This window comes from Triturus cristatus, chromosome 1_2 (assembly GCF_964204655.1).
Source record: "Triturus cristatus chromosome 1_2, aTriCri1.1, whole genome shotgun sequence".
NCBI lineage: Eukaryota > Metazoa > Chordata > Amphibia > Caudata > Salamandridae > Triturus > Triturus cristatus.
In genome coordinates, this window is record NC_140580.1 from 75085658 (window position 1) to 75111806 (window position 26149).

Here is a 26149-nt window from a genome sequence, read left to right on the forward strand (position 1 = left end):
ACACACTCCACGTCCATGCCCCACATTCTTGTGTCTATTAATGACAACCTACCTTTATAAAAACCCTTCGCATCAGTATTGCTGTCTCTGTGTATTGTAAAATATGCCAATCTCAGGAGTGTGGCTGGCTGCGCTGCTCCTGGTTGCAGGTCACAGCAGATGTCATGGCGGAGGTTCTATTCCAGATCTCGCAGATGGCGGCGGAAGCATCTGAATCTGCACCTAACATCAAGCTGCAAAGCTATTGTTCGTTGAAATATTTTATCTTTAGTATGCAGGAGGTTATTTCTGTAAACAGGGTGCTTTGTTTTACATACTTTCCTTGGCAAAACTTTATTGTTTTGTCTCCAGTATGGTGAAATTGAAATACAGACCATATTTCTTCTTTGTGGCATTACATGAGCATGGTTTTTCAATAACGTTGCTAACCTTTTTTTCCTTTTGAAGGCGGCGGGGGTTGCCAGCTTGTTCCTGGGGTGAATATGGGTGAGAAGAAGCCAGAGTCCCTGGATTTCGTGAAGGATTTTCAGGAATACCTGACACAGCAGACCCACCACGTGAACATGATCTCTGGTGCAGTCAGCGGTGAGAAGGAGGCAGAGCCGTTGCAGGGAGGTGTGTTATGGCAACACATATGGTACATTGGGGTTGGGCTCTTTCATAATTAGTTAAGGGCAGTGCATGGGGGGCGAGTTCCAGTACTACAATAGGAGCCAGCGGGGTTGTGGCTGCTACCTGCTAACAACTCACTGCCCCTGATCATGGAAGGAATCCAGCCCAAATATTACAGCAGGAACTGCTAATAAACCTACAAAAGCTGGCAGTATATTTCAGTGGTCTGTGATGCAGGTGAGGGGTGGATGAGTGAGGAAAGAGTGTCATGTTCCTTCCAACTTGAACCATCCCCTCCTACTACTGCCTGCCACAGCCAACTAAAATCCACTGCTCAACAACCTACCTGCTAGTTAAGCGTGCTGCTGTTTGCAGGGGATTATGAGAGTTCCCTGCTTAACCACTGGTTAATGTGTATATGAAGGGAAAATGTACAGAGCTATGTCTACCCTGAATCATACTGCATTGTGATGGGAGAAAGCTCTTTAACTCTGGGATAGACTTCACTGCATTGGCAGTGCTAATACTGATATTGTGTTTCCTCTTTGTTGGGATACTGTCTGTGGCATTCCTAGCCTCCTGCCAGAGTGTGGAGCATTGTGAATCCCTCTTAAGAATTTTACAGGTTTGACCATCATTATCAGCATCCATGCAGTGTAATGCAATTGTGTTCCCTTTATGTTAAGACAGACTTGGCCAGTGTTCCCAGTTTCTAAATGGGTGGTGTGGTGTTAGGGTGCACTGCGTCCTCCGGCTCGGTTGCTAACCTTGGTTGCGTTGCTCTGCTGACAGCTGGGACAGACAGTGATCACAACGGGCTGGATCACCCGTCCGTTGAAGTTTCCCTCGATGAGCACTCTGGAGTGTTAGTGGACGGGTTCGAGAGGACGTTTGACGGGAAACTAAAATGTCGCTACTGCACCTACGCCAGCAAAGGGACTGCCCGCCTGATCGAACATATCCGAATCCACACAGGTGGGAGAGTTATTCCGCACTTTCCTGGCGCTGCTGCGGTCGTGATGTGCAGCTTGCTTGTTCTAGGCTTTGCTTGTGCATGCAGTCAGGCTATCTGTGTTACTGAATGTGTGTGCCTCATGATCCCATTGTGCCTCGTTGTGTACTGCCTCTATTTCTCTGTTTTTGACTTGTCGTCTTGAGGAGAACAATGCTTTTTCCAGCATGAATCTGATAAGATTCACATGCTTTCCGTAATAATGCTACTTCGTTTTTAAATCCAGGATCGTGGTCAAAGATATGATTAAAATAAGACAAAAAGACGAAATGGGCATGGTTAGATTTGAGGTGAGGCCGCTTCGATGAATAGCACCATTCTATTGTATGGAATGGAACCCTTTGGAGGTGTTAACTCAGTGCCCTCTTAAGATGTATTTATTTAGCATCAAATTTACTTTTCAGAATTCATTAGCTCTCATAAATGTGAGAAGAACGTTGTATTTTGGTTCGAGACTGTAGGCTTGGTTATCTATTGATTCTGAGCGTGGTGCAAAAGTACTATTGGGAAAGTTAGTCAAACCTTAGGACTCCTCTAAGATGAGCATTTTTACAGGTTATTGGTCCACAGAAATGGCAAAAGAACAGTACTTGTGATGTCATTTGGTTATGGAAAACATTAGTAACAGAACCCAAGAATACGTGATAACTTTTCTTAGCTTCTAAACCAACTGCCACAATCATTGCCATCTGCATCAAAATAATTTAAATATGTGGCATTGGGGAGTCTCTAAGAAACCTCAAAATGCCACAAGGTGCACTGAAACCATGTTGAACATTGTTTATATCAAAATAAAGGCTTGTTTCATGACAGCTTCAATTCTAAAATCAGTGTTGTATCCAAAAGAAGAGTCAGTACAAAATAAATTCCAGATTTAATATTGACCTTATCCTTTCTAGTTAGAGGCCAACAATACACGAGAACAAAAGTAGATGACAAAGAATTGTTAACGTCGACATGTGACTGACTGTAGAGCAGACCAAACTGTTACTGGTAGCATACAGATGGCAGATTTGATGTAAGCAGACCTGTCACAGAGCAGCCCACTGTGTGTCGGCTGCATCCGTTTTGGGTTCTTGCTCCTAATGGCAGAGGCAAATTACACTGTAAATCATCGAGAAATCCCTCAGTTGTTTACCATATCTTGGCGTAACAGCCTTGCATTGGGCTTTTAGAAGTAAGGTAATTTACATGAGATGCTGCCTGCTTCCTTGATGATCACCCTACAGTGACAGGTTAGGCAATGCTTAGTCAGGGTCCTAATCACTAAATGTTCCCTGTGAGATGCATTACTCCTGCAAAGCTTCCTCCACCTTCAGTGTCAGCAACAATGGCAGTCCCACTGCAACCACTTCCCCAGGATCATCGTTGGGGGGAGGAGGCAAATAATATGAGCCTGATACCTATGCAAATATAGATATTGATGCAGGGAACGGTGTACTCTACAGGGACTTGTACACTTGTCTTTGATCCTGTACACACTCTGCTGCTTTTTGGATTGGTTCATGTTAAACAAGTACCACATGCATACACAGAAACATACAGTTTCATGGATCTAATCCCCCGGCTTTCATTGTTTTTCATTTGAAATAGTGGTGCAAAAGAAAATGGAGAGTCTATCTACTTTCTAACAGTACTATAGAAAAATTGAGCTTTTTTCGCATGCTGGTCAAGTTTGTTGACAGAAAGTTCCAGTTTCCAGGGGACAAAAATTCGGTACATCCTTTTACTCATCAGCTCACTTATGCTATGTCTTTTTGTGTCTAGGTGAAGGAAAGGCATGCCCAAGCATGGTCATCCCTATAGAAACAAGCAATGGCAAAGCCAGTCTGCCTGAGGTTGGCTGCCAGCCTTTTGATTTTGTTGTCAATGTTTGTTTTGTCTTAGTTTTTATAATACATTGTTGTGAGAAGCAGACAGGCCCTGGCCAATAATTGAAAAATAATGGAGGAAAAAACAATACATTTTTGGTCTCAAGAAGTACATATTGCAATAGTAGTCCCTGGCACAGAATTGAATTAATTTGGGTGTGGATGTGCTCCCTGTGAAAGAACTCCCCCCTCAAAGGACAGTTAATTAATAGCTGAAATGGGTTGACCCATTGTGCTGTATGCTGTAGTGTGTATAACTAAAATGTGAATGACATAACACTCCAGTGGATGAAGAGGGCTGTCTGAAAGCCCTTATCAATAGGTACAATATATATATAATTTTACCAAAATCAAAAAATCTTGTGTAATGTCAGATCTAAAAAAACACAATTTACAAAGAACCTCCAGCATCTAGGAAAGATCGCTCAACAGGAAACAGTCTTATGATCGGACTGTATTGTCACCATGCCCTATTGTCACCATGCCCTATGAAAATGTGGAAGAGCTAATTATCTCAAAGACAACCACCTGCCACAGTCCCCTGAAATCCTCAAACCCATCTTGACCATCTGTTTCTGGAGACCTTTCTGGTCCATCCGAATCATCTGATGCCAAGATAGAAGGTCTGTAGAATTTCAAGGAGGATTCAGAAGAACTGAAACCATACTTGCACCCTCCAAAACTGGCACCCACAAATTATGAACAAACTCCCTAGACCACGTTGTGATAATTGTGAAAGGGATGGGGTGACATTACACACCACCTGATGCCAATCCAGGAATGCATCCTTTGCGACTGCGTCCTGTTTAGACCCCCATCAGCACTTAACGTTGAGCATTTAGTTAGGATGGGAACAGATCTGTGCAAAAAGGACCTAACCTGCACATCAATGTGTGGAAAACTTCTAGTGCAAGCCTCCACTTGCTAAAGTTTGTCTAATACGCGCATGCCTGTGCACTACCACGTTTGAGGTTCAGAGTAATACTCTGCAGTCATAGACATTTGACAGTCTAGGCAATGATGAGGGAAGATTTTCAGCCAGCTCCGGCAAGAGTGTGGGCCTGCTATGGCCTAAATGGTTTATGCATCTATAAACATAAATGTATTTATTAGTTATGTGGGCAGGAGCTTTATGAACAATTCGAATGGTACTAAAACAAATTAAATTTCTTAATTTCTATAAATGCCATCTACAACCTATTTTAAATGCATAAGGATTTTCTCCAAGTCCAAGACATGGTATTAAAACAGCTCAGTGAGATAGCTGGTGGTCAGCATACGAACATGCGGTGTTTTAAAAATAACTGACAGATTCTGCCACCGAGAAAAGGGACAATGTAGTAAAATATCAACCATACTAAAACATAATTCATCCTTTGTTTGCTACCACCAATGACATTCCCTTCAATCACCACACTGCATTTACCCTGATCCTCCAATTATGTTGTTCATTGCGCATTCTAACTTCTGGAAACTTTGATATATATAGTCCCAAAACATTTTAGTGTCCAAATAATCTTTAGTTAACATAATAGTGGGTATTTCTCTATATGCAACTGAGCAAGATCTTGTCTGTTCAAAAATATGGCTTTTCTTTGCACAACTACTGTACGAGAAAAGAGGTTCATTGAGCCTAGGGGCCGGAAGCATTGTTGCTCAGAGCCAACTAGAGATAAGATGCACACACAAGACTGTTTTCACTTATTAAGATTCATGGAAGTTACTAAGAAAATGAATAGTCCATCTCATAGCCAAATGTTGCCAAGAGCACTGAAGATCGGGGCTGATGGCTTGCAACAGTGAATATTTAGGCATCCTTGGGGCCAATTTGATAACTCTACCATCCATTAAACATAAATTGATCATTCCGTTAAACACTAAAATTTCACTCCGATAGAGAGCAGTAGGGGCTGGTATAATGATGTTAGTATTAATCAAAACGTTAATTGAAAGCACACCATATAATTGTTTGAATATCATTAACCCCCTTTCCTACCATCACCCCTCTGTGCTGATTACTAAGAATTTTTCGCCGTTGAGGAAATCATGATGATTTTGTATTGACGGTGATTCCAAAAAAATGTATTCCAGCCTGTTTAGCAATGCTTTTTTCCCAAACATCAAAAGGTTTGGGTAATGGACATTGATAGTCTGTTTACTGGCAAGTTAGTATGCAGCAAAAGCACCAATCTGGCCTTGCAGCCAGCATCACATTCAGTGCTGCAAGATAATCAGCACACAATAATCTCCCCACATGTACTCTTCCAACTTTGGGGAAGGATAATTCATGAGTCGGCAGATCAGCAATGAATCGGTTAGATAACGCTTTACCTAACAAACCGTCTTGTTTCACCCTATTATTAATCAATATGGTTTCGACATGCGCCTTATTGCTAAAAGATAAAAAGTTGGCCAATCAACAGCAACCCACACCAGTATTCCATGATTGTAGCTTCGTCCACAGAATCTTACTGTAGAAATATTGCCTGCCTGCAACAGGATAGAGAATTTTGACTTGGCCCTTGACAAGGGCCTGATTAAAAATGACCCTGCTAACTGTTCTAAACAATTGATGTGGAGTCTCAGCCCAGCGTGCTGGCGTCCAGCTCCATGTTTCTATGTGGTGAAGACACCAGAGTAGCTCTGTCTGCGCCCTGTGTGACAAGGTCACTGTGTCTGTTTAAGACATGCCTTATTTTATATTCAGTCTCTTCAGTATACTGTAAAGCAGAAACCCTGGAAAAGTGGCCTGAGTTCTGTCTGCTTATAACTGCAGTGCCCTTTCCAGAAGGCATAGCAACATGATGTCTGCTTGCAAAACACTGCATAGCTCCTCTTAAAACCCGCTTTCTGGCAGATCGATAAGTGCAAGGTCGCCATCACCAAGTCCTTTACCACAAACCTTGGGAAGTCTGTTCTCTTCATAACCGGATCGTATTTCTTGTCATTGATTGGAACACCCAGAGTCTGGAGAAGATATCCATTCTCTGTTAACCCTTCAACTCTCCAGATCTTGAGCCTTATATGATCAGTCGGTACTGTGCTATACCCATTCTTCAGGCCCAGACAACATCTAGTCAGCATTGCAAAACATCTCTTAGAAGATGAATACACTTCATATTGAAGTGTCAGCACACTGGCCACACATTTATCTTGCAAAGGTTTATCACAGATATGAACTCTTTGTCCTTCTTTCAACAAGAAACACATTGCTCTTGAATAGGTATTGTGTAGAGAGGTGTACCACATCATGCCCTAGCACTCCATCTCCTCTAGCTTCACTGTTATCAGCTCCTGTACCTGAATGGTGAAGCAGATCAGGCTGGAGTCTGCTGTACACCAGAGTGCCAGAAATTCTAGATGAAAACCCTGCACTATCTGCAAGACCCAAGTGGCCTTATAAGAGCGTGCCTATTTATCAGAAATTCTCTTACTCTGCCTCCAATTCTAAATGTGGCAAAATGTATCCGGCCATACGCTGTACCCCAGAAGTGGCCCCTTTGAAAATGACCATGTCTGTTTCTGATTCCCCTAAATCTTCACTGGCCCGTACATAGCATCCCCTTCAGAGCCCTGATATCTGTAAGGACCATTGTCCTGAAACCTGCTGTATGAATACCCCAGCCACGTCCAGCCCTATCCAAAATGATGGAACTGAAAACTGTCTAAATTGAGATCGCTGTGCCTTAATCAAGAAGTTCACTCCCAAGAGCCAACCCTGTGCCACTGGCATCGCGTCCGCTGGCACTAAATCTGCTTATTTACTGTCTCGCCTGAACCACATACATACATACATTACGTTGAGCCCAACTCAGTAGGTCCTCCAGATCCACTTGGTACACTAGATGCTTCCAACATCCTAATTCTCTCCTTAGAGAGGACTACAAGTGTCTAGCAGCTGATCTTGAAAAGCTGGAAACTATTCCAAGTCACCTTCCTCACAGTCTTGGCCTCCTTGACCTACAAGGGTGATCAGTTGTACAGCATCTTCGTGCTCAGCTTTCCAATCCTGTGTTGCACATAACATGCCATTTTCTCAGAAGGTTCCCCCTCTGTTGATCTGAGACAATACAGATCATCTAGATTGAAAAGCCCAACCTGCCTTTCCATAATTTCTTCCACAGTTGGGTGATCCTCCGACTCGTAGGCCTCAAGAGGAAATTGCGAGCTACTTCCATGCCTTTTCAGCCTTTGCTGGTGTCTCGAAGGATTCATCCCCCTTAGCTTCCCTGAGTTTGAATAGTCATGCCCCTGGACAAACTCCGGCTCTCCATGGGATCCGTCTTTCCAATTCTCATGCCCTTTTGCTGCCCCCAAAGGAGGACTGTTGGTGTTACGGTAAATGAGGTAAGTGCTCTCTTTATGCACGCAACAAAGCCAAGATGAGCAACATGCCCTCTACTATCTTCAGCATTATTGTCTTTATGGGCACTTTTCTTGCCCTTGAGCATGGTAGCTTGTACCAATTTAGACTCATCTTCCCTCACAACAGGGGGTGGGAGATTTGATAGGTAGGACCTCTTAGGTGTTCCCTTACCTCATTGTATCAAGCTGGCCACTACTTTTGTATCGATTGATATGTCAGTAACCTGTTAGGCCTTCTGTAGATACCAACAATGTGTTTTCTTGGTACAGAATCTCAACTTATAATAAGGAATATGTATGCAGGCCTCGAACAATCGTTAAACTGTTATGAGACCTGCAGGTCTAGTGACTTGAATAATCTGCTTTACCTCATTGTAATGCACTTGACCCATAAAATAGTCTCAAACTGTGATTCTAGGCAAATGATTTTGTTTCACAGTCGCTTTTTTCCCCTCATTATCACATATGAGAGCAACTAAAAATATGTGAGTTCAGCATGTCTGCTGGAGAAAAAAAACACAGTGTTTGATTTATAGACTAAAGTTTTGCTCCATGTATAATAAGAATCTGGCGTACATACAGGGTGAACACATGGCGGCTGGCCTGCTTCTTACTTCACTAATAGCATTGTCCTCAGGGTAGGTGCAGGAATGATTCTTTAATTCATGTTTAAAAACTCATACTTTCAATAAATATATTAGTCAAGCAAGATGTGGTAGCACACTCTCATTAACAGGCAGCGCAATTTCCATTCAAATGGCCACCAACTTTCTCACTGACGTGCAGTTTTAAAAATAAATCTATACAGCATAAAACCAATAATGTGCGGAATCCAGGTTAAAGCAAATATTAGTTTATTTGCACGTAGCCAAGTAAAAGTGTTTTAATTTGTTTTGATCCTATTAAAATATTTTCTTTCATCTCACATCAGAATTGCAAAACTTGTGATTTCCTTACTGTTGACATGTTTTGAATTACTTATAGAGTTTATTTGCAAGCTAATTAAATTAGTTATTCATTTCACACACCCTGTACCCAAGCACGATTGTCAGACAGTTCACTTTACAAAATCCTTGAACTTTGCAGTCAGAGAAATAAAAGTAAACCCCAGTCTCCAGGATAAAATAAGCAGCAGCTTGTAAGCCTACATTTGGCCTCTGTCTTTGAGCGCAAGCAAAAGTGAGAAGATACAATCAAGATTTAAAGGCATCTTGATTGCTCATTTGATCTTTGTTGCCAGAACAGGCAGGTAGAGCCTAGAAATAGCTCTCCTTGATAAAATCTAACTCGCCATAGCGAATGCGTGAGAACATTTTTGAAAGCCTGGTATGTATATTTATGGTATTTCTATAGCACAAACCTAGCCAAAAGGCAGTAGTGTGATGTACAGGTTCGAAGACAAAAATATAGTCCGCGAATGATAGGAGAAGTTGCTGGTTTATGGACTTTTAATGTATTGTGATGTGCTTTTTAAAGAGGTGAGTTATCAACTCCTCCCTAAATTGCAGAAGTTTTGGAGCAGTCCTGGTGGATATGGGGATTCAATGTCTCAAGCACTTGTATCACAGCAAAAATATGATTCTTTTACACTCTTACGTGGTGGGTAAACTGTAGGCTAGCAGCATGGAAGCTCTTGGTGTGCGACACACACACCTCCTCGTGTACACCACAGGCGGAAAAAAACGAAGGTCCCTCTGTACATGGCACAGACCGAAACAACCTCTAAAACCTCACACAGGCCGACCAGCTGTTCTTGCTTCTCTCCCCCACCTGCACTACACAGAATGGCAGAGCCGAGCACCACCTTCGCAGGGTAGCAGAACAAGCGTACCACCGACCTCTGTGTGCCCCTTGGCTCTCGGGCCATTGGTCCTGGCCTGATACCGCTGAAGCTTGGCGAGGCATAGTGGGTCACTGCTTGCAGTCACTGTACAGCCAGTCCAAATAGGCTGTGGCTGGCTACCAGCAGCAGGCCTCCCTCTCCACCTCATCCATGCTCATATGTAGGCCTGCAAATCGATTCGGTTGTGCGTACAAGAGCTACAAGACTTGTCAAAGAAAAGGCAACATAAGGGAAAAGCAGGAGTCCAACAAGAGAACACCCTTCACATTTTCCACATAACATTAAGTATGCAGGTACAACTAGTGGAAAAACACTAGAGCGCTTACCTTCGGGCTACAAAGAAAGGTTGCATTTAATGTCTACATGGCATTTGGTGAAGCAGCTTGATTTCCATCTGCAAAAGCAGTATTGTAATGAAGTAAAATAGCTTTCTTGTTGAATTTGACATTTTTGGGGGGGTAGGCATTATAAACCGTATATATAGATCATGGTGTTCATTACTAGGTTTGTGGACACACAGGTGTCTTAAACGATCTAATAGGGTTCTCCTCGAGACCTGGGAATGCACGTGTAGATTGCATTTTCAAGTGGAATAGAAGTAATGCAAGGTTGAAAAAATAGAGTTAAATGAATGATGGTGCATCACTTACTTTGGACCTCTTACGAATGCTACAATACACTACAAACAACGTTAATTTCTTTATTTGCCTGTATGTTTATATCATCACTGTTTGTCTTTGTCAACATCTGAATCTTTTAAATGTATTTCTGGTTTTATCTGGCTGTGTGTTTTTGCTTGCTTGCATCTGATTGTGACTTACTGACTTATTGCCTGTATTTTAATGAGTTTGCCTACTTCTGTCTGTGTTTGTCTTTATATCGGTCTGTGTGATTGTCTGCTTTAATTATGTTTTGTTTATACGTACATTTAATTTTGTACCTGGCTGTGTTTGTAAGCATTGTTAAACTGGGCTTTATTAATCACATCGTTCTGTCAGTGTTTATATTACTGTGGCTCTGTGACACTACCGTGCGTTCTATCCATTTATGTCTGATTTCTCTAGGTCTGATGATTATCTTATCTTTTTATCATGTTTTTATCTGTCTGTTTATATTTTTGGTTTATAGTTTTGCATTTGCTTTTCGATTTATTTATATCTGTCAGTTTAAATGTGTGCTATTATTTTCAGGGTGTGTATCTAAACAAACTATAGTATAGCTTCTACCATAAGATCTGTGTAGTAATGGAAAAGTATTTCCACGTCATGATTCTCTGAGACATCTTCCAACATAAATATGCATGCATGAAACTTTGAACAGCCCTGCAATACTTTACAGGATCAAAAGGTAGTAGGAATGGAAGGGTATCCAGGGCAAAGTCATAGGATGGGAAGAGCCCCAAAAGATTTATTTTCTCTTCAGTCAAGCATAGCACAAAATACCAATGGACAGATTCACATGAAACGTGGACAGTTGTGGTTCCCCTAACAATGAATGCTTTGGTGGGGTCTCAAAAGAGCTATGGAAATGTGCGAGTTATACCCATGGACCACTCTGCATTTGAGCTGTCCATTTGAATTGCAGACGCTAACTGTATGTTTGTGCCTTGCCATATATTTTTTAGTCTAGTATGTGTACTACAAACTCTGTCTGCGAAACTCTTTGCCTAAATAGGAGCTCTGGGGCTACGAGTGGGACAATGGGTGAGCACACCCCGCCTCCACAGAGTAACAGGGTGTGCATCCCAGAGTTATGGAAAATGTCCACTAAGTAAAATATCTGTTGTGGATGCTCAATCGGCAGAGCATATATACCAGTTGTGTGACACTCTTTCCGCCACAGCCTGCAGAAACAAAATGGTACAAACCTTCCATCAATCCAGCATATTTGCATCAGCTGAAAAATACATGAGGAGTCCAGATAAGAAACTTGGCCTTAAAGTTGTAAGTGACAGTTGATTTTAACACTTGAGGAAGGAACAGGGTGAAGGCCATGTTCCGGTGGCAGAAGAGTGGAATGCCACATGGAAGTACATCCCTGAGTTAAGTTTCTCTGCCTAGTTGCCCCCAGATAGCCATCGTGCAGTTATGCAGACTTTCCTCTTCTGCTTAGCCATCGTGTCCATAAAGAATCAGAGTTTCGTCAGTGTAGATAAAAGCTGAAGGCCATGAACGGGAATAAGCGCAGACAGATGTAGGGTCTAGGAAGATCGCTGTGGTTTTCCACGTTAAGAAGTGATATTGTTGGAACTGAAGTCCTCAGACTGATTTCTTGGAGCTTAGGCAAGAGAAAAGAAACGTAAGTTCAGCCAAGAGTGCAGAGAACTGAAGAGGAATAGTATCAGACAGTGATATACTGAGTTGCAATGTAAAATAAGCTTGTTTAGGAGTGACAGAGCCATGAGTTCAAATGTAATCACTTTTCAGGGGTAGGGTCCGAAGACAAGGACAGAGATAGTGTGCCATTGTAAGAATCTTAAGACAATGTGGCAGAGGATTGGAGAACAGAACAAAGCGATCACATATTGGTATTTTTATACAAAATGAGTAGCCTGCGGTTACAAAAAGATTCGGGTGGTGGCACTACTAGCGAAAGGTGCTCACAGGAAGTCAACTTGCTTAGTATTCTGAAAACCTCTTTTTGATTGTTATTAGCCAACACAGTAGAAAATGTGTACCTGTTGTTCGGGTGTTGACAGATTATGGGGTGATCATTTCAGATATATGTTTGTGTCATTGGCATAATGGGGTAATACCCCGAGTTCTGCAAGGGGTACAGGTACAAACAACACTCGGGTTAAAGAAGATGGGCACGAAAGGGTCATGTCCTGAGGCATTTTGAGATTTTTCCATGGGTGTGTGTGTTGGGGTGGCCGAGGGCTTCGAAGGTGGCAGAGAAGCTGCTGGGCACCAGTGGAATGATATCAGTTGAGATGAGCCCTAGGTTTGTTTATTTTCTTTAATCTGGAAAATATGTAGTGCTAAATAAACTCGGGGGCATAGAGGCCGATCACAGAATAACTTGCATCGGAATATAATGCAGAAACAATTCAACAAAAATAAATAGAAAGGGGGACATTCGCTTAGTAGCCCTGTGCGAGCACTGATGTATTGGTGTGTAAGACTGAGCACCCAAAGGCCCCAGTGGGAAAAACACGTTTCAAGCGCTGCAGAAATGCTAGGATTACTCTGCTTGAAGATTAGTCAGCAGGAAGTTCCAGGGCGAGGAGTCGAACCCATGTCTTGTGCTTCCTGCAACAAGATGGCTCCATTGTGAAAAGTACACTGCTATGTTTAAAAGCCAGGGTGTAGTGAACCCACTCTCTATGGCTATGAAGTCTGCCTTGCGCCCTTCATTGGCAGCTGCAGATCCCGCAGAGCAGGCATGATTTGAACACCTTTGTGTGTACACATTTTGGCTGTGGTATGCAGTGCTGCAACAAGAGACTGTGGGTGGGTGGGTCTTGAATTGGAGTGCGTTTGTTGGTCACTGCAGGTTGTATTCTATAGCTGTGTGTGAAATTAGTTGTATGTCTTTCATGTCACACCTGTTAACGTTTGTAAGCTTTCAAGGCTAACTCATTCATAGATTACAGTTTACCAGAAATATATTACTTAAAGATGAAAACCATTTGTGGAAGGTCACACTACGTTGAGTCATTGACAACCTTCTCACATTATTTAAAGCATGTTTATTTACCGACATTTATAAATCACTGGTGTTGAAAACAGGATTACTTAGTCAGGGGGCACCTATGTCTATGTATTGGCATTTGTAAGGCGCATATATCACCCGAAGGTCTCATAGCGCCAGCAGATACTCAGATGATAGGCATAGGTCACGCAGAATTAGAATAGCCATGTTTTCAAGAGTTTGCGAAATTTCTGGTGGCTGGGTTCAAGTCTAATATGTAATGGGAGGGCATTCCAGCTTTCGGGGGCAATTTTGGAGAAGGATCTGTCTCCGTTTCTGACAGTTCGTACTTTAGGGACCGCAAGAAGGTGCATGCTGGAGGATCTGAGTGTTCTGGTCGGGCGGTAGTCTGTCAGTTTATTTGCTAGATAGACTGGGCCTTTGCCGTTCAGAGATTTATGGACTAAACAGCACATTTTGAACTTAATGCGCTTTTTGATGGGAAGCCAGTGAAGCGACTTCAGACAAGGGGCGGAAGGGGTACGAGGGGGGAGATCAAGAGCCATCCTGGCTACAGTATTTTGGAGGACCTGGAGTTTGTTCAAGAGATTCTCATTTATAGAGGCGAAAAGGACATTGCCGTAGTCCAGGCGACTAATAATAAATCCCTGGATTAAAGGCAAACGAGAGGAAAGAGGAATCCACTTGAAGATTTTCTTTAAGTTACGCATGAGCCCAAAGCTGGTATGAGAGATGTTGTTGATATGGTCAGCCAAGGTGAGTTTATTATCAAGCATAATCCCTAAGTTGCGGGCTGCTTCCTTGGGAAGAGGGCAAGCTCCCAGCGATGCTGGCCACCACTCGTCTGACCAATGCCTATGAGCGTTTCCGAAAAGCAAGATCTCTGTTTTGGCCGCATTGAGTAAAAGATAGTTGTTTGACATCCAGTCCTTTACTGCAAGCATACATTTTTGGAACTTCAGTTTAGTGTTAGTGGGGTTGGGTCCCAGAGTAATAAGGATTTGAGTGTCGTCTGCATAGGACACAGTTTCAAATCCGTAAGCTTTGATTAATCTTGCAAGGGGAGAGACGTAAAGATTAAAGAGCGTGGGGCTCAAAATAGAGCCTTGCGGTACACCTTTATCTACTTCCTGATTTGCTGACGAGAATTTGCCTATCTGGACCTTTGAGCTCCGTCCAGTCAGGTAGCTTTTGATCCATGCTAGAGCTGGGCCTTCGACACCAACCTCTGTCAGCTATCAGAATGCTGTGTGAGATGGTGTCAAAGGCGGCGGATAGGTCGAGTAGTATTAAAATGGCTCACTGTTTAGCATCCAAAGCTAACCTGATGTTGTCGACCATTTCGAGTAGGGCTGTTTCGGTGCTATGGAAAGCCCTAAATCCTGACTGGGATGGGTCTAATAATTTATTAGACTCCAGGTGTTTAGTCAGTTGGATGTTAATTAGGGATTCCAATACCTTGCCGAACATCGGGAGAAGGGAAATGGGCCTATAGTTCAGAGGCTGTGAAGGGTCAGCAGAAAGCTTTTTCAGGATAGGTCTGACGATGGCTTCTTTCCAGTGTGAGGGAACCGTCGAGTGAGAAAGTGAGAGATTAAAAATTTTGGTCAGGTGAGGGATCAAGATGGGCGCAATTTTGGACAGAATTAAAGAAGAAGCTGGGTCAGTTGGGGAGCCTGACTTGATTCTATTCATAGTGAGAGTTACTTCATCTTCCGTGAATGGGTGAAATTGATTTAAGATGGCGATGGGAACGGGATGGGCTGTAATGATGGACTGCTCAAGAGAAGGAGCGATATAAGTGAGGTTGGTGAATGTCTTGTAAATATCATTAATTTTGTTGTAGAAGAAAGAGGAAAGAGTGTCAACCCATTGATGAGAAACATTTGTAGTGGGCTGGCAAGCCGGGGGGTTAGAGAACTCTTTAACTATTTTGTAGAGTTCTCTGTGCGAATTAGCAGCCTGGTCTATCCTATTCCCCAGGTAGACTTTTTTGGCTAGAGCTATGTCGTTCATGTATTGATGGTGACATTTTTTGTAGTGAGACCTGTCATTAGGGTCTTTAGTGTGACGCCATTTGCGTTCATAAGCTCTTACGACCAGTTTCATAGTCTTAAGTTCTGCGGTATACCATGGGGACATTTTGTTGGGACATCTATTTAGTTTACTGGGAGCGATGATATCGAGGGTAGTGGTGATAGCTAGATCTAAGTTGATCGCTGCCAGATTAGGATCATTGAGCGATTCGATGGGTGAGGGGGAAAAGTGGGTGGAAAATACTTCAGGACTAATTTTATTCCAAGGTCTGCTCATGTTAGGATTTTTCCTAGATTGTGGTGGAAGTGAGTTGAGTTGAATGTGAAAATTGATCTTGAAGTGGTCGGACCAGAGAATGGGTATAGGACAGTCAATAGTTATTTTGTTGGAATTAGTAAATAAAAGATCCAGAGTATGACCGGCAGAATGGGCGGGGCCGGTCACTAACTGGTCAAGACCTAACGCATTCATGCTGGTAATCAGTTCAGTGGTGTGTGGGTCTTGTGACAGTTCAATGTGATGGTTAAAATCGCCTAATAAAAAGAAATTTGTCGAGGATAGAGCATGCGAGGCAATGGTTTCGGTAAGTTTATTTACAAAGTTAGTTTTAGTCCCTGGAGGTCTATATAGGAGGGCTCCTTTCCAAGATTCTTTATTCCCCAATGTTACTGTGAAAGTACAGATTTCACCCCAATCTGCAAGAAGTGAATTAACAACCTGTAGTTCTTGTCTCTGCTCCCTTCAGCAGGTTCTCTCCTTCATGAGTACTGCCATCCCCGGTCATCGTGCTTCATCTAAGAGCTGTGCCTCTCCATCCCAGGGGCAGAGTAGCCTCAACAGTACCCTTGAGTTCAGTCAGCTGCGGTGGTTCTCCCTTCCCAGGGGACTGTTGTTCCATTAGCTCCACACCCACCCACGAACATGTTACATTGGGATTTCTGCTCGTTGCACTGTTACACTAGTAGTCCTCTCCCCTAGCAGATAGGCGCCACTATCGGAACAGTACTAGGCCCTGTCTCCTGCAGGGAGCGTCAGTGCTGGCTTTGTGTCCTAGCAAGACTCCTAGTTCGTTCTCTCCTTCCTGGCTGCCTCCTTCATCGGCAGCACTCCAGCCCTGAGTCATAAGTCTCGATAGGAGCAGTAATTGCCTCCCGCTCTACCTCCTTCATCGGCAGCACTCCAGCCCTGTGTCATAAGTCTCGATAGGAGCAGTAATTGCCTCCCGCTCTACCTCCTTCATCGGCATCACTCCAGCCCTGAGTCATAAGTCTCGATAGGAGCAGTAATTGCCTCCCGCTCTACCTCCTTCATAGGCAGCACTCCAGCCCTGTGTCATAAGTCTCGATAGGAGCAGTAATTGCCTCCCGCTCTACCTCCTTCATCGGCAGCACTCCAGCCCTGTGTCATAAGTCTCGATAGGAGCAGTACTTGCCTCCCGCTCTACCTCCTTCATCGGCAGCACTCCAGCCCTGTGTCATAAGTCTCGATAGGAGCAGTAATTGCCTCCCGCTCTACCTCCTTCATCGGCAGCACTCCAGCCCTGTGTCATAAGTCTCGATAGGAGCAGTACTTGCCTCCCGCTCTACCTCCTTCATCGGCAGCACTCCAGCCCTGTGTCATAAGTCTCGATAGGAGCACTACTTGCCTCCCGCTCTACCTCCTTCATCGGCAGCACTCCAGCCCTGAGTCATAAGTCTCGATAGGAGCAGTAATTGCCTCCCGCTCTACATCCTTCATAGGCAGCACTCCAGCCCTGTGTCATAAGTCTCGATAGGAGCAGTAATTGCCTCCCGCTCTACCTCCTCCATCGGCAGCATTCCAGCCCTGTGTCATAAGTCTCGATAGGAGCAGTAATTGCCTCCCGCTCTACCTCCATCATAGGCAGCACTCCAGCCCTGTGTCATAAGTCTCGATAGGAGCAGTAATTGCCTCCCGCTCTACCTCCTTCATCGGCAGCACTCCAGCCCTGTGTCATAAGTGTCGATAGGAGCACTACTTGCCTCCCGCTCTACCTCCTTCATCGGCAGCATTCCAGCCCTGTGTCATAAGTCTCGATAGGAGCAGTACTTGCCTCCCGCTCTATCTCCTTCATCGGCAGCACTCCAGCCCTGTGTCATTAGAATCGATAGGAGCAGTACTTGCCTCCCGCTCTACCTCCTTCATCGGCAGCACTCCAGCCCTGTGTCATGAGTCTCGATAGGAGCAGTACTTGCCTCCCGCTCTACCTCCTTCATAGGCAGCACTCCAGCCCTGTGTCATAAGTCTCGATAGGAGCAGTACTTGCCTCCCGCTCTACCTCCTTCATAGGCAGCACTCCAGCCCTCTGTCATAAGTCTCGATAGGAGCAGTAATTGCCTCCCGCTCTACCTCCTTCATCGGCAGCACTCCAGCCCTGAGTCATAAGTCTCGATAGGAGCAGTAATTGCCTCCCGCTCTACCTCCTTCTTAGGCAGCACTCCAGCCCTGTGTCATAAGTCTCGATAGGAGCAGTAATTGCCTCCCGCTCTACCTCCTTCATCGGCAGCACTCCAGCCCTGTGTCATAAGTCTCGATAGGAGCACTACTTGCCTCCCGCTCTACCTCCTTCATCGGCAGCACTCCAGCCCTGAGTCATAAGTCTCGATAGGAGCAGTAATTGCCTCCCGCTCTACATCCTTCATAGGCAGCACTCCAGCCCTGTGTCATAAGTCTCGATAGGAGCAGTAATTGCCTCCCGCTCTACCTCCTCCATCGGCAGCATTCCAGCCCTGTGTCATAAGTCTCGATAGGAGCAGTAATTGCCTCCCGCTCTACCTCCATCATAGGCAGCACTCCAGCCCTGTGTCATAAGTCTCGATAGGAGCAGTAATTGCCTCCCGCTCTACCTCATTCATAGGCAGCACTCCAGCCCTGAGTCATAAGTCTCGATAGGAGCAGTAATTGCCTCCCGCTCTGCCTCCTTCATCGGCAGCACTCCAGCCCTGTGTCATAAGTCTCGATAGGAGCAGTACTTGCCTCCCGCTCTACCTCCTTCATCGGCAGCACTCCAGCCCTGTGTCATAAGTCTCGATAGGAGCAGTACTTGCCTCCCGCTCTACCTCCTTCATCGGCAGCACTCCAGCCCTGTGTCATTAGAATCGATAGGAGCAGTACTTGCCTCCCGCTCTACCTCCTTCATCGGCAGCACTCCAGCCCTGTGTCATAAGTCTCGATAGGAGCAGTACTTGCCTCCCGCTCTACCTCCTTCATAGGCAGCACTCCAGCCCTGTGTCATAAGTCTCGATAGGAGCAGTACTTGCCTCCCGCTCTACCTCCTTCATCAGCAGCACTCCAGCCCTGAGTCATAAGTCTCGATAGGAGCAGTAATTGCCTCCCGCTCTACCTCCTTCATTGGCAGCACTCCAGCCCTGAGTCATAAGTCTCGATAGGAGCAGTACTTGCCTCCCCCTTTCTTAGATGCCAAAGTTACCTGCCCTGAGCCATCCATAGATCCTTCGCTCTGGCCATGGCTGTCTGATACTTGGACAGGATTTACTTACGTGGCCACACATCAGAGGGTACTTTTCGGCATTGTTTCTTTATCTTTGAATATGAGTGTAGTTGGATCCTCAAGGGCACGGTGATTAAAGAGAATTGCTTCCTTGTTTTACTTAGAGTAGGTGGCCCTCCCACAGTAGGGAGGCGGGTGTAGGGACATGTTTACACCACGCGTGAGTGTAAGCACTCTGACGTTACTTGCTTTTCTATTCAAGTATGTGGGAATGTACTGCATAAATGCGTTCACAACTGTCTTCCATCTCCTAGTGTGTGTTTTCTTCATAATCACATTTCTCAAGTTTTGTTATAATCAGACTTGTAAAGTGTGTTTTGAGCTCAGACTTGCTTCCGTATTGCCCTCTGATTGGTTATGTTGTTGGCCCAGACTGTCTGTATTCTATATTGTCTTTTGATTGAAAGGTCATAGTGTTCAAAGAGTATGGGCTTCTTCTCTTCCATGATATGCTTTCCTTTCTTGTCTGTACAGGTGAAAAGCCACACCGGTGCCACCTCTGTCCCTTCGCCTCTGCCTATGAGCGACACTTGGAGGCGCACATGCGATCACACACTGGAGAGAAGCCGTACAAGTGCGAGCTTTGTTCCTTCCGCTGCAGTGACCGCAGCAACCTTTCACACCACCGCCGGCGCAAGCACAAGATGGTGCCCATCAAGGGTACGCGATCATCCCTCAGCAGCAAGAAGATGTGGGGGGTGCTGCAGAAAAAGACCAGTGTCCTTGGGTACCGAAGGACTCTCATAAACCTTAGCCCACCTTCCATGGTGGTTCATAAACCAGACTACTTGAATGACTTCAGCCATGAGATCCCAAACATACAGACTGAGGCTTACGAAAGATCCATCCAGAGTAGCGGACTGCCTCGGGACCCACAAGACCTTATGGTAGACAATCCCCTTAACCAGCTGTCCACGTTGGCAGGCCAGCTTGCCAGTCTGCCCCGAGACTCTCATAATCCTCCATCTCCTGATGTGGTGTCCTGCCATGATGTAAAGCCATTCATGTTGCAGCAGCCTTCAGCAGCAAACGCCATCTCCTCAGTGTCTACCAGCATGGCCCAAAGCTCGTCTCCCACCAGCCCTGAGCCCAGGCCCTCACAGCGGAACTATAGCCCAGTGGCAGGGCCAAGCAGTGAGCGTAGTGCCCGTACCAGCACCCCCAGCATCAGTAACAGTCAGCCTAGCACTCCTGCGCCTACCCTGCCGGTGCAGGACCCCCAGCTCCTGCATCACTGCCAGCACTGTGATATGTACTTTGCAGACAACATTCTGTATACGATTCACATGGGTTGCCATGGCTTTGAGAACCCGTTCCAGTGCAACATCTGTGGCTGCAAGTGCAAAAACAAGTATGACTTTGCCTGCCATTTTGCTAGAGGCCAGCACAGCCATCACTGATCTCTAGCCTTTTATGCACTTTTGCAAATTAATCTTTTTTTAAAATCTTTTTAAAGGTCTGCACTAGTTTCTGGGCACCAACGGGCAGTTTTCCCTCTACCCGAAAGCTTCATGGTGCCAAGTGGACTCTTTCCTCTTCCAGCAGACAAGAGGTGGTGCCTTGAGACATCCGGAAGTGTTCCCAGGATGAGATTGGGTAGAAGGTGATGGCCTATCAGCTTTGTTGTGTTCCCATTCAGCAGGAGCTGAGTTGTAATGCTGGTGACGTGGCTCAGACTCGTCCTCCAGTACAATCATGTCATAGATGAATTACTGCGTGAATAGAATGTTGGAGGACGGGGAAGTTGTCCTACATCAGAAGGTCGCCTAATCTTGCAGTAAAATTACAATAACACATTCATTTTACTCTGATTCATCGTTGCCTTTCTAAGGATCCAAATTGTGCCATGGTCTGTCCTCCTTGTTCTTGTATGTACTCAGACCTTCAGAATGAAATGTTTACATCGATAATGTCAGTGTAGCCGAAAGTAATGTCCTTGCATATCAGTCCGGCAGTAAGAAAGTTATAGTAATTTTGACAGGAAGTGATAATGTTGAAACCTAGTCTGACAGGAAGTGATATCGTTGCATGTCAAACAGGACATTTTAAGCGAATGTCACTGCATGTCAGTACATGGTCAGATCAATGGCACTGCTTCGCGGCAGGAAGTAGTTAAAATAATGTAACTGCATTGTTTTATGATGGGCAGTAAATAGAGTCACTGCATGTCAATCTGGCAAGAAATGGTTAAACCAGTGATGGCACATCATGTTATTGTGGCTTGAAACTAAGCCAGCGTGGCAAAACGTGGGTCAACCAGTAACCTCGCACGTCAGTATGGTGACAAGTGGCTCTGTGTCTGTCGCTTCAAGAACGTTTGACAGAAAGTGTTTAAATAATATCTGCTTTCAGAAAGCAGTTAAAATGTCACTGCTTTTATGTATGGTGATAAGTCGTGCTGATCATGCCACTCAATGAATGTCTTGGGAAGACGCTTCCAGATTTGATCAGTCTGGACTGGAATTGGCAAAACTGTTGATGTTGCTGTTTGTGAGTCTGGAGCTTGAATCACTGTAGCTTGTGTGTGTCTTAAGTAGTTTGCTCTCTCGTCCCTTGTAAAATGCAATTTTATGTTCTCCATCTGTATAAAACAAAAACAAGTCTGTTCGGATCCCTGTGTGTTCTTAATTTGTTTATGCAATCAACACTTTGGGTTCCATGTGCACTGGCATCATTAGCAGAGACACGGACATCTCATTTGAATTCGGATCATTGCATAGTAACTTGACAGCAAATTATTGTGTTAAAGAATGCACTAGTGGAAAAAAGGGAATGTGCTCAAAGACTGAAATAGGTGCTGTTGGGAGCTGAATCTCCATCTATGAGTCTTCGTGATTTTAGTTCACCGAGATGCTAAACAAAACCTTTTGAGTATTCAAACTTCGTGGAGGAGGAGTTGGAAAGGACAGTGGGAGTTGTGGATGTGATGGAGCCTTATTAAATTGTTGACATAGTCGGAATTGTAGTATGCACTTAGGGTACAAAACAGTATGTCTAGCTGTCCTGTAGCAGATGCTCACCTTTTGTCTCTTTGCCCTACTCCTTTAACTGACAACTTCTCCTGTAACTACTCTTTTCTCCTATCACTCTTGTGACACTCCACCCTTCCTCTCTCTTTTTGTCGTCACTGCCCCTCTCCTATAACTCACAGAACATTCCCATCACTGCTTCGCATTCCTTACTGCTCAACATTTCTACTGGATTCTTCTATCCGCAGAATACTCATTATTGAATGCGCCAGACTGGATCTGGAGATTTGTTCTTCAATAATTCCCTCACACATGTTGGTGGTGTCATTTGGCCACGCTTCTGCTCTATCACGCCACGAAAGTGACGTCGGGGCCACAGTGTAACCACCACCACCACACCTCAACGTCAGTTCCTTTCCATATCTTCCAGTGCAGATCTGAAGCGCGTTTCTTGGCTTCTGTCACCTGACAGAAAACCTTTTGTAAAATCTTTCCAGTGTGCAAGGAACATGTCTTTCACAAAACTTCAGGTTTAAACCCTATGAGGACTGCCACAAACAGATGTCAGTGGCTGACCCTCACAAGGTGTGTCTCTAGTGTGTGGGTTTCCCGCCTGATCGTAGTCGTGCAGCAAATGTGCTTGGATGAATCTGAAGAGCATAGAGGACCGCAAGGACAAACTCTGTCACAGAGCAATAGTGGAAGGCTCAATAGGCCTGATTCTGACTGAAGTTGAGGACGCAGATGCGTTCTCTCACCCAAAGCCTGCCTTTCCTAGGAGAGGTTGTTGTTCCATTCCAAGTCATCAGGTCCATTCATGGCTCCCCTTCTTCCCACCACTCTCAGCAAGAGAAGTCATGCTCACATCTTCGTACATTGAAATCACAGTCTCAGTCTCTGACTTCAGAACCAATCCCGATGTTAGTCCTTATTCTCTCTGACTTCCCAAGTCTATTGGCAATATCGCAGCAGATCCAGGCCTTCGAAGAATTCATGCTGTGGATTTTTGGTACTCCATCGGATCCCTCTGCGGTGCCTTTGGATTCGAGGGACCCTCTAATCAAGTTACGTCCTGCGGATTCGTCCCTGACTGTCTTTTCTCGACCCCTTTCTGGGGTCTTCCGCTACTCCGGAGCTGGTGGCCACACCAACACCACATACAGTGCAGAGACTGTTGCCATTCCCCGTGTATCAACACTAGCAGAGATGACAGAAAAAGAACCAATATTCCTTTAGACTTTGAGGCAAGTCCACCATGACTTGATTCGAATCCCCCCTCACGCCAACTGCAAAACGGCAAAGGTGATGACAGTTCTTAGGTATATAATATATATGATAGTGTATTTCTTGATTTTTCCGATACCAGAGGCCTAGACTCATTGCCAAACTTTGGTCTGAATTCTCCTCCTGGCCCTTCCACTGAAGAATCTGCCTCCTTCATGATGGTTATCAGGAGAGTGGCAGAAGTACTAGACTTACAATTTCCATCAGTGGAAGTAAAAACAAATATCCTTAGAGGTCCTGTAACTGGAGGAGACCTGGCATGAACTTCTCTTTCCCTTCACTGAGGCATTGACAGACTCACTCCTGGGCGGTTGGGTGAAAGCTAGAATCTTACCGTTCAGTAAATCGGCAAATAGCCAGAAGACATAGGCCAGCTCCAAGGAACCCATCTTTCCTGCTGCAGCACCCAACACGCCATGTAATTTAAGCCACAACCAGCAGACAAAATCCCAACTCGTTTCCGACTACACCGCTGACAGGGAGTCGAAACCATGGAAGCTTTTTGTAAATGTATGTTTTCATCCGGAAGCCTTGTCATCAGATCCATAAACTCAAATTGGCTCCTAGGGTATTATTCGCATGCATTGTGGGACATGTTGGCAGATATCTTGCCTGCAGTCCCGGAGGATCTTCGTGCCAACCTTCAGCAGATAATTCAGGATGGCCAGGATGTAACAAAATACATGATCCGCTCATACCTGGACACCACTTACTGCTTGAGTAGGGCAGTTGGTACTAGCGTGGTGCTTTGGCGCATGCTCAGATTCATTCAATGAGATTTTCAAGTGATGTCCAGTAATCGCTGATGGATATGCCTTTCGATTGCACCCAACTCCTAGGAGACCAGCATACTTTGCCCTAGAGCGCTTTAAGGAGAGTGTATTGCAATGCTCATGCGGCACCTTCCCCAAGAATGTTGTCCCTTTCGAGGTTTTAGAAGGGGATTTCAGAAGAAACAAATTAAACACTGCCTCGGCAACAGACCTCCGAGGTCTTTCAAGGCAGAGGTGGGGTATTTGCCCGTCAGCGTTCAGACTGCAAGTGGCTATTAACAACCCAATCCTCCTCCGCCGCCCTTAACCCCCCTAATCACTGCTGTTACAAAACCACTTTAATTTTCCCTCCGCTGCAAACTTTTACCTGGTTGGAGACTGGATAAGCTTTTACCTCCGCAGGTGGCAGAGCATCAAACTGGGGTGATACAAATCCTCCAAGATGGTTTTGCACTACTCTTCGTTTCTACTCCTCAAAGTACGCCACCAAGACTGCAACGGCTTCTTGAGGACCACTTGTGCATTCTCAAAAGGGAAGTTCAGACTTTCTTTGAAAAGGAACAATAGAGAGGGTATCAGAATCCGAGATCGGGACTGGCTGCTGCTCCCAACACTTTCTGGTGCCAAAGATGGACAGAGGCCTCTGTCCCATTCTAGATCTCCACCCTCTGAACTTCAAGAAGACAGGGTAAAAAGGCTCACTCTGGCCTACGTTCTATCTGCCCTGGATCCAGGAGACTGGGTGGTGGCATTTTCAGGACACCTATGTTCACATCCCTGTCATTCAATCCCGTAGACGTTACCTGCGGTTTCAGATAGGCTGCAAACACTTTTAGTTTTCAATGCTCTCCATTGATCTTACCAGTGCCCTTCGGGTGTTTCAGAAAAATGATGGTTATTTATCTGCAAAGGTTTATATAGAGCTGGCTAGACCCGGAGGTATCAGATCGCTTTACATGAGTATCAGCGAGTTACAGGGTACATAATTACATAGCCAAGTATATACATAGGAGAAAAACATGAGATTACACAATAATGTGAGTTATTAGCGCATATACACGTCTTATGGGAAGTGAAAGGTAGAGGGGGAACGGTAAACAGGGGTAAGGAATGCAGGTAGGAAAGGCGGTGTCCTTCCCACGTGTCGATCTCTCCTGCTTCCTTGTCTTGCAGTTACAACATTATGCAGTCGGCACCATCTTGGGGTCAGGCATTTTTCATTGAGATTAAGGGTCTAGTTCAGACCTACTCAGGGCTGCAGCTCACACATGCACTCCCCACTGGGGGGGGGGGGGTCTCAGCGATTCCACTCTCCCCACCGTTCACTTCAGGTCTCCCCACCCAGCAAGCAGCTCTTCGGCTGGTATTCCTGCCACCGTGTCTCCAGGGAGGCAGGGCGTCTTCGCCTAGCATGCACGCCTTGGCTTGGGCTTCTGTCCCGCCGCTGCCCCCACTTACTCACTGGGCAAGCGGTGAGATTCTTCAGAGTGGTTGCGGCCTCTACCGGCACTCCTCCTCAGGTCCGCGATGATCTGCACCATTAGTTGCTTACGCTCAGACCGGAGGGAGCCGCCATCTTGAGTCAATCTGTATTCCAAAGTCCCCTCCGGTCCGAGCCTCCGGCGAAGTCTTCCTGGCAGCTGTTAGAGGCTTCAGGTGCTCCCCCGAGGTCCCGTCGGTCAGCGCCACAACTAGCCTTGTTTGAGTGGCATTTTCAGTGCCTCATTAGTCTCGTTTGTGGGGTCTAGAGCTGAGCCGATCGGATTCACGACCGATCGGCCATGATGAGCCCCAACTTCCATCTCGGGAAGTTGGGAAAACTAGTCTTCCCATACCTCGATGATTGATTGTTGAAGGCGGGCTCACCCCAAACAGTTTTAAACCACATCCAGACCTATTGACATCTCTGGAATTTCCCATCAACCTGCCAAAGTCACATCTGACTCTTTCACGGAGGCGCCCTTTCATTGCAGCCATCCTGGATACGGTGCTGTTCAGAGCCTTCTCTTCTGCCTCAACGAGTCCAGGATATTCCATGAACTCGATGTTTCCGCCATTGACATGTGTTGCAGTGAGAGCTGATTTGAGGATTCTTGGCCACTTCGCCATTCTGCCAGGGAACCATACCAGATGGCACAGATTCTCTATTGGGATCTGAAGTCTCATTGGGCTCAGCACCAAGGGAACCTTTTGGTTTCCA

At 45.2% G+C, this 26149-nt stretch overlaps 1 protein-coding gene across 8 annotated transcripts in view; it reads left to right on the forward strand.

Annotated features, from left to right (window-relative positions):
* Positions 1-21534, forward strand: part of IKZF5 (IKAROS family zinc finger 5) — a 67271-nt gene extending 45737 nt beyond the window's left edge. For 4 of the 8 annotated variants that reach the window (XM_085601764.1, XM_085601756.1, XM_085601748.1 and 1 more), the window contains 3 exons: positions 448-615; positions 1405-1587; positions 19398-21534. In XM_085601764.1, coding sequence (XP_085457890.1) covers positions 483-615; positions 1405-1587; positions 19398-20323 — 1242 coding nt within the window. In that variant the 5' untranslated portion in view covers positions 448-482 and the 3' untranslated portion in view covers positions 20324-21534. The remainder of the gene's footprint in view (positions 1-447; positions 616-1404; positions 1588-19397) is intronic. The other 4 variants (XM_085601780.1, XM_085601790.1, XM_085601800.1 and 1 more) reach the window with 2 other exon arrangements.
* The last annotated feature ends 4615 nt before the right edge of the window (positions 21535-26149 follow it).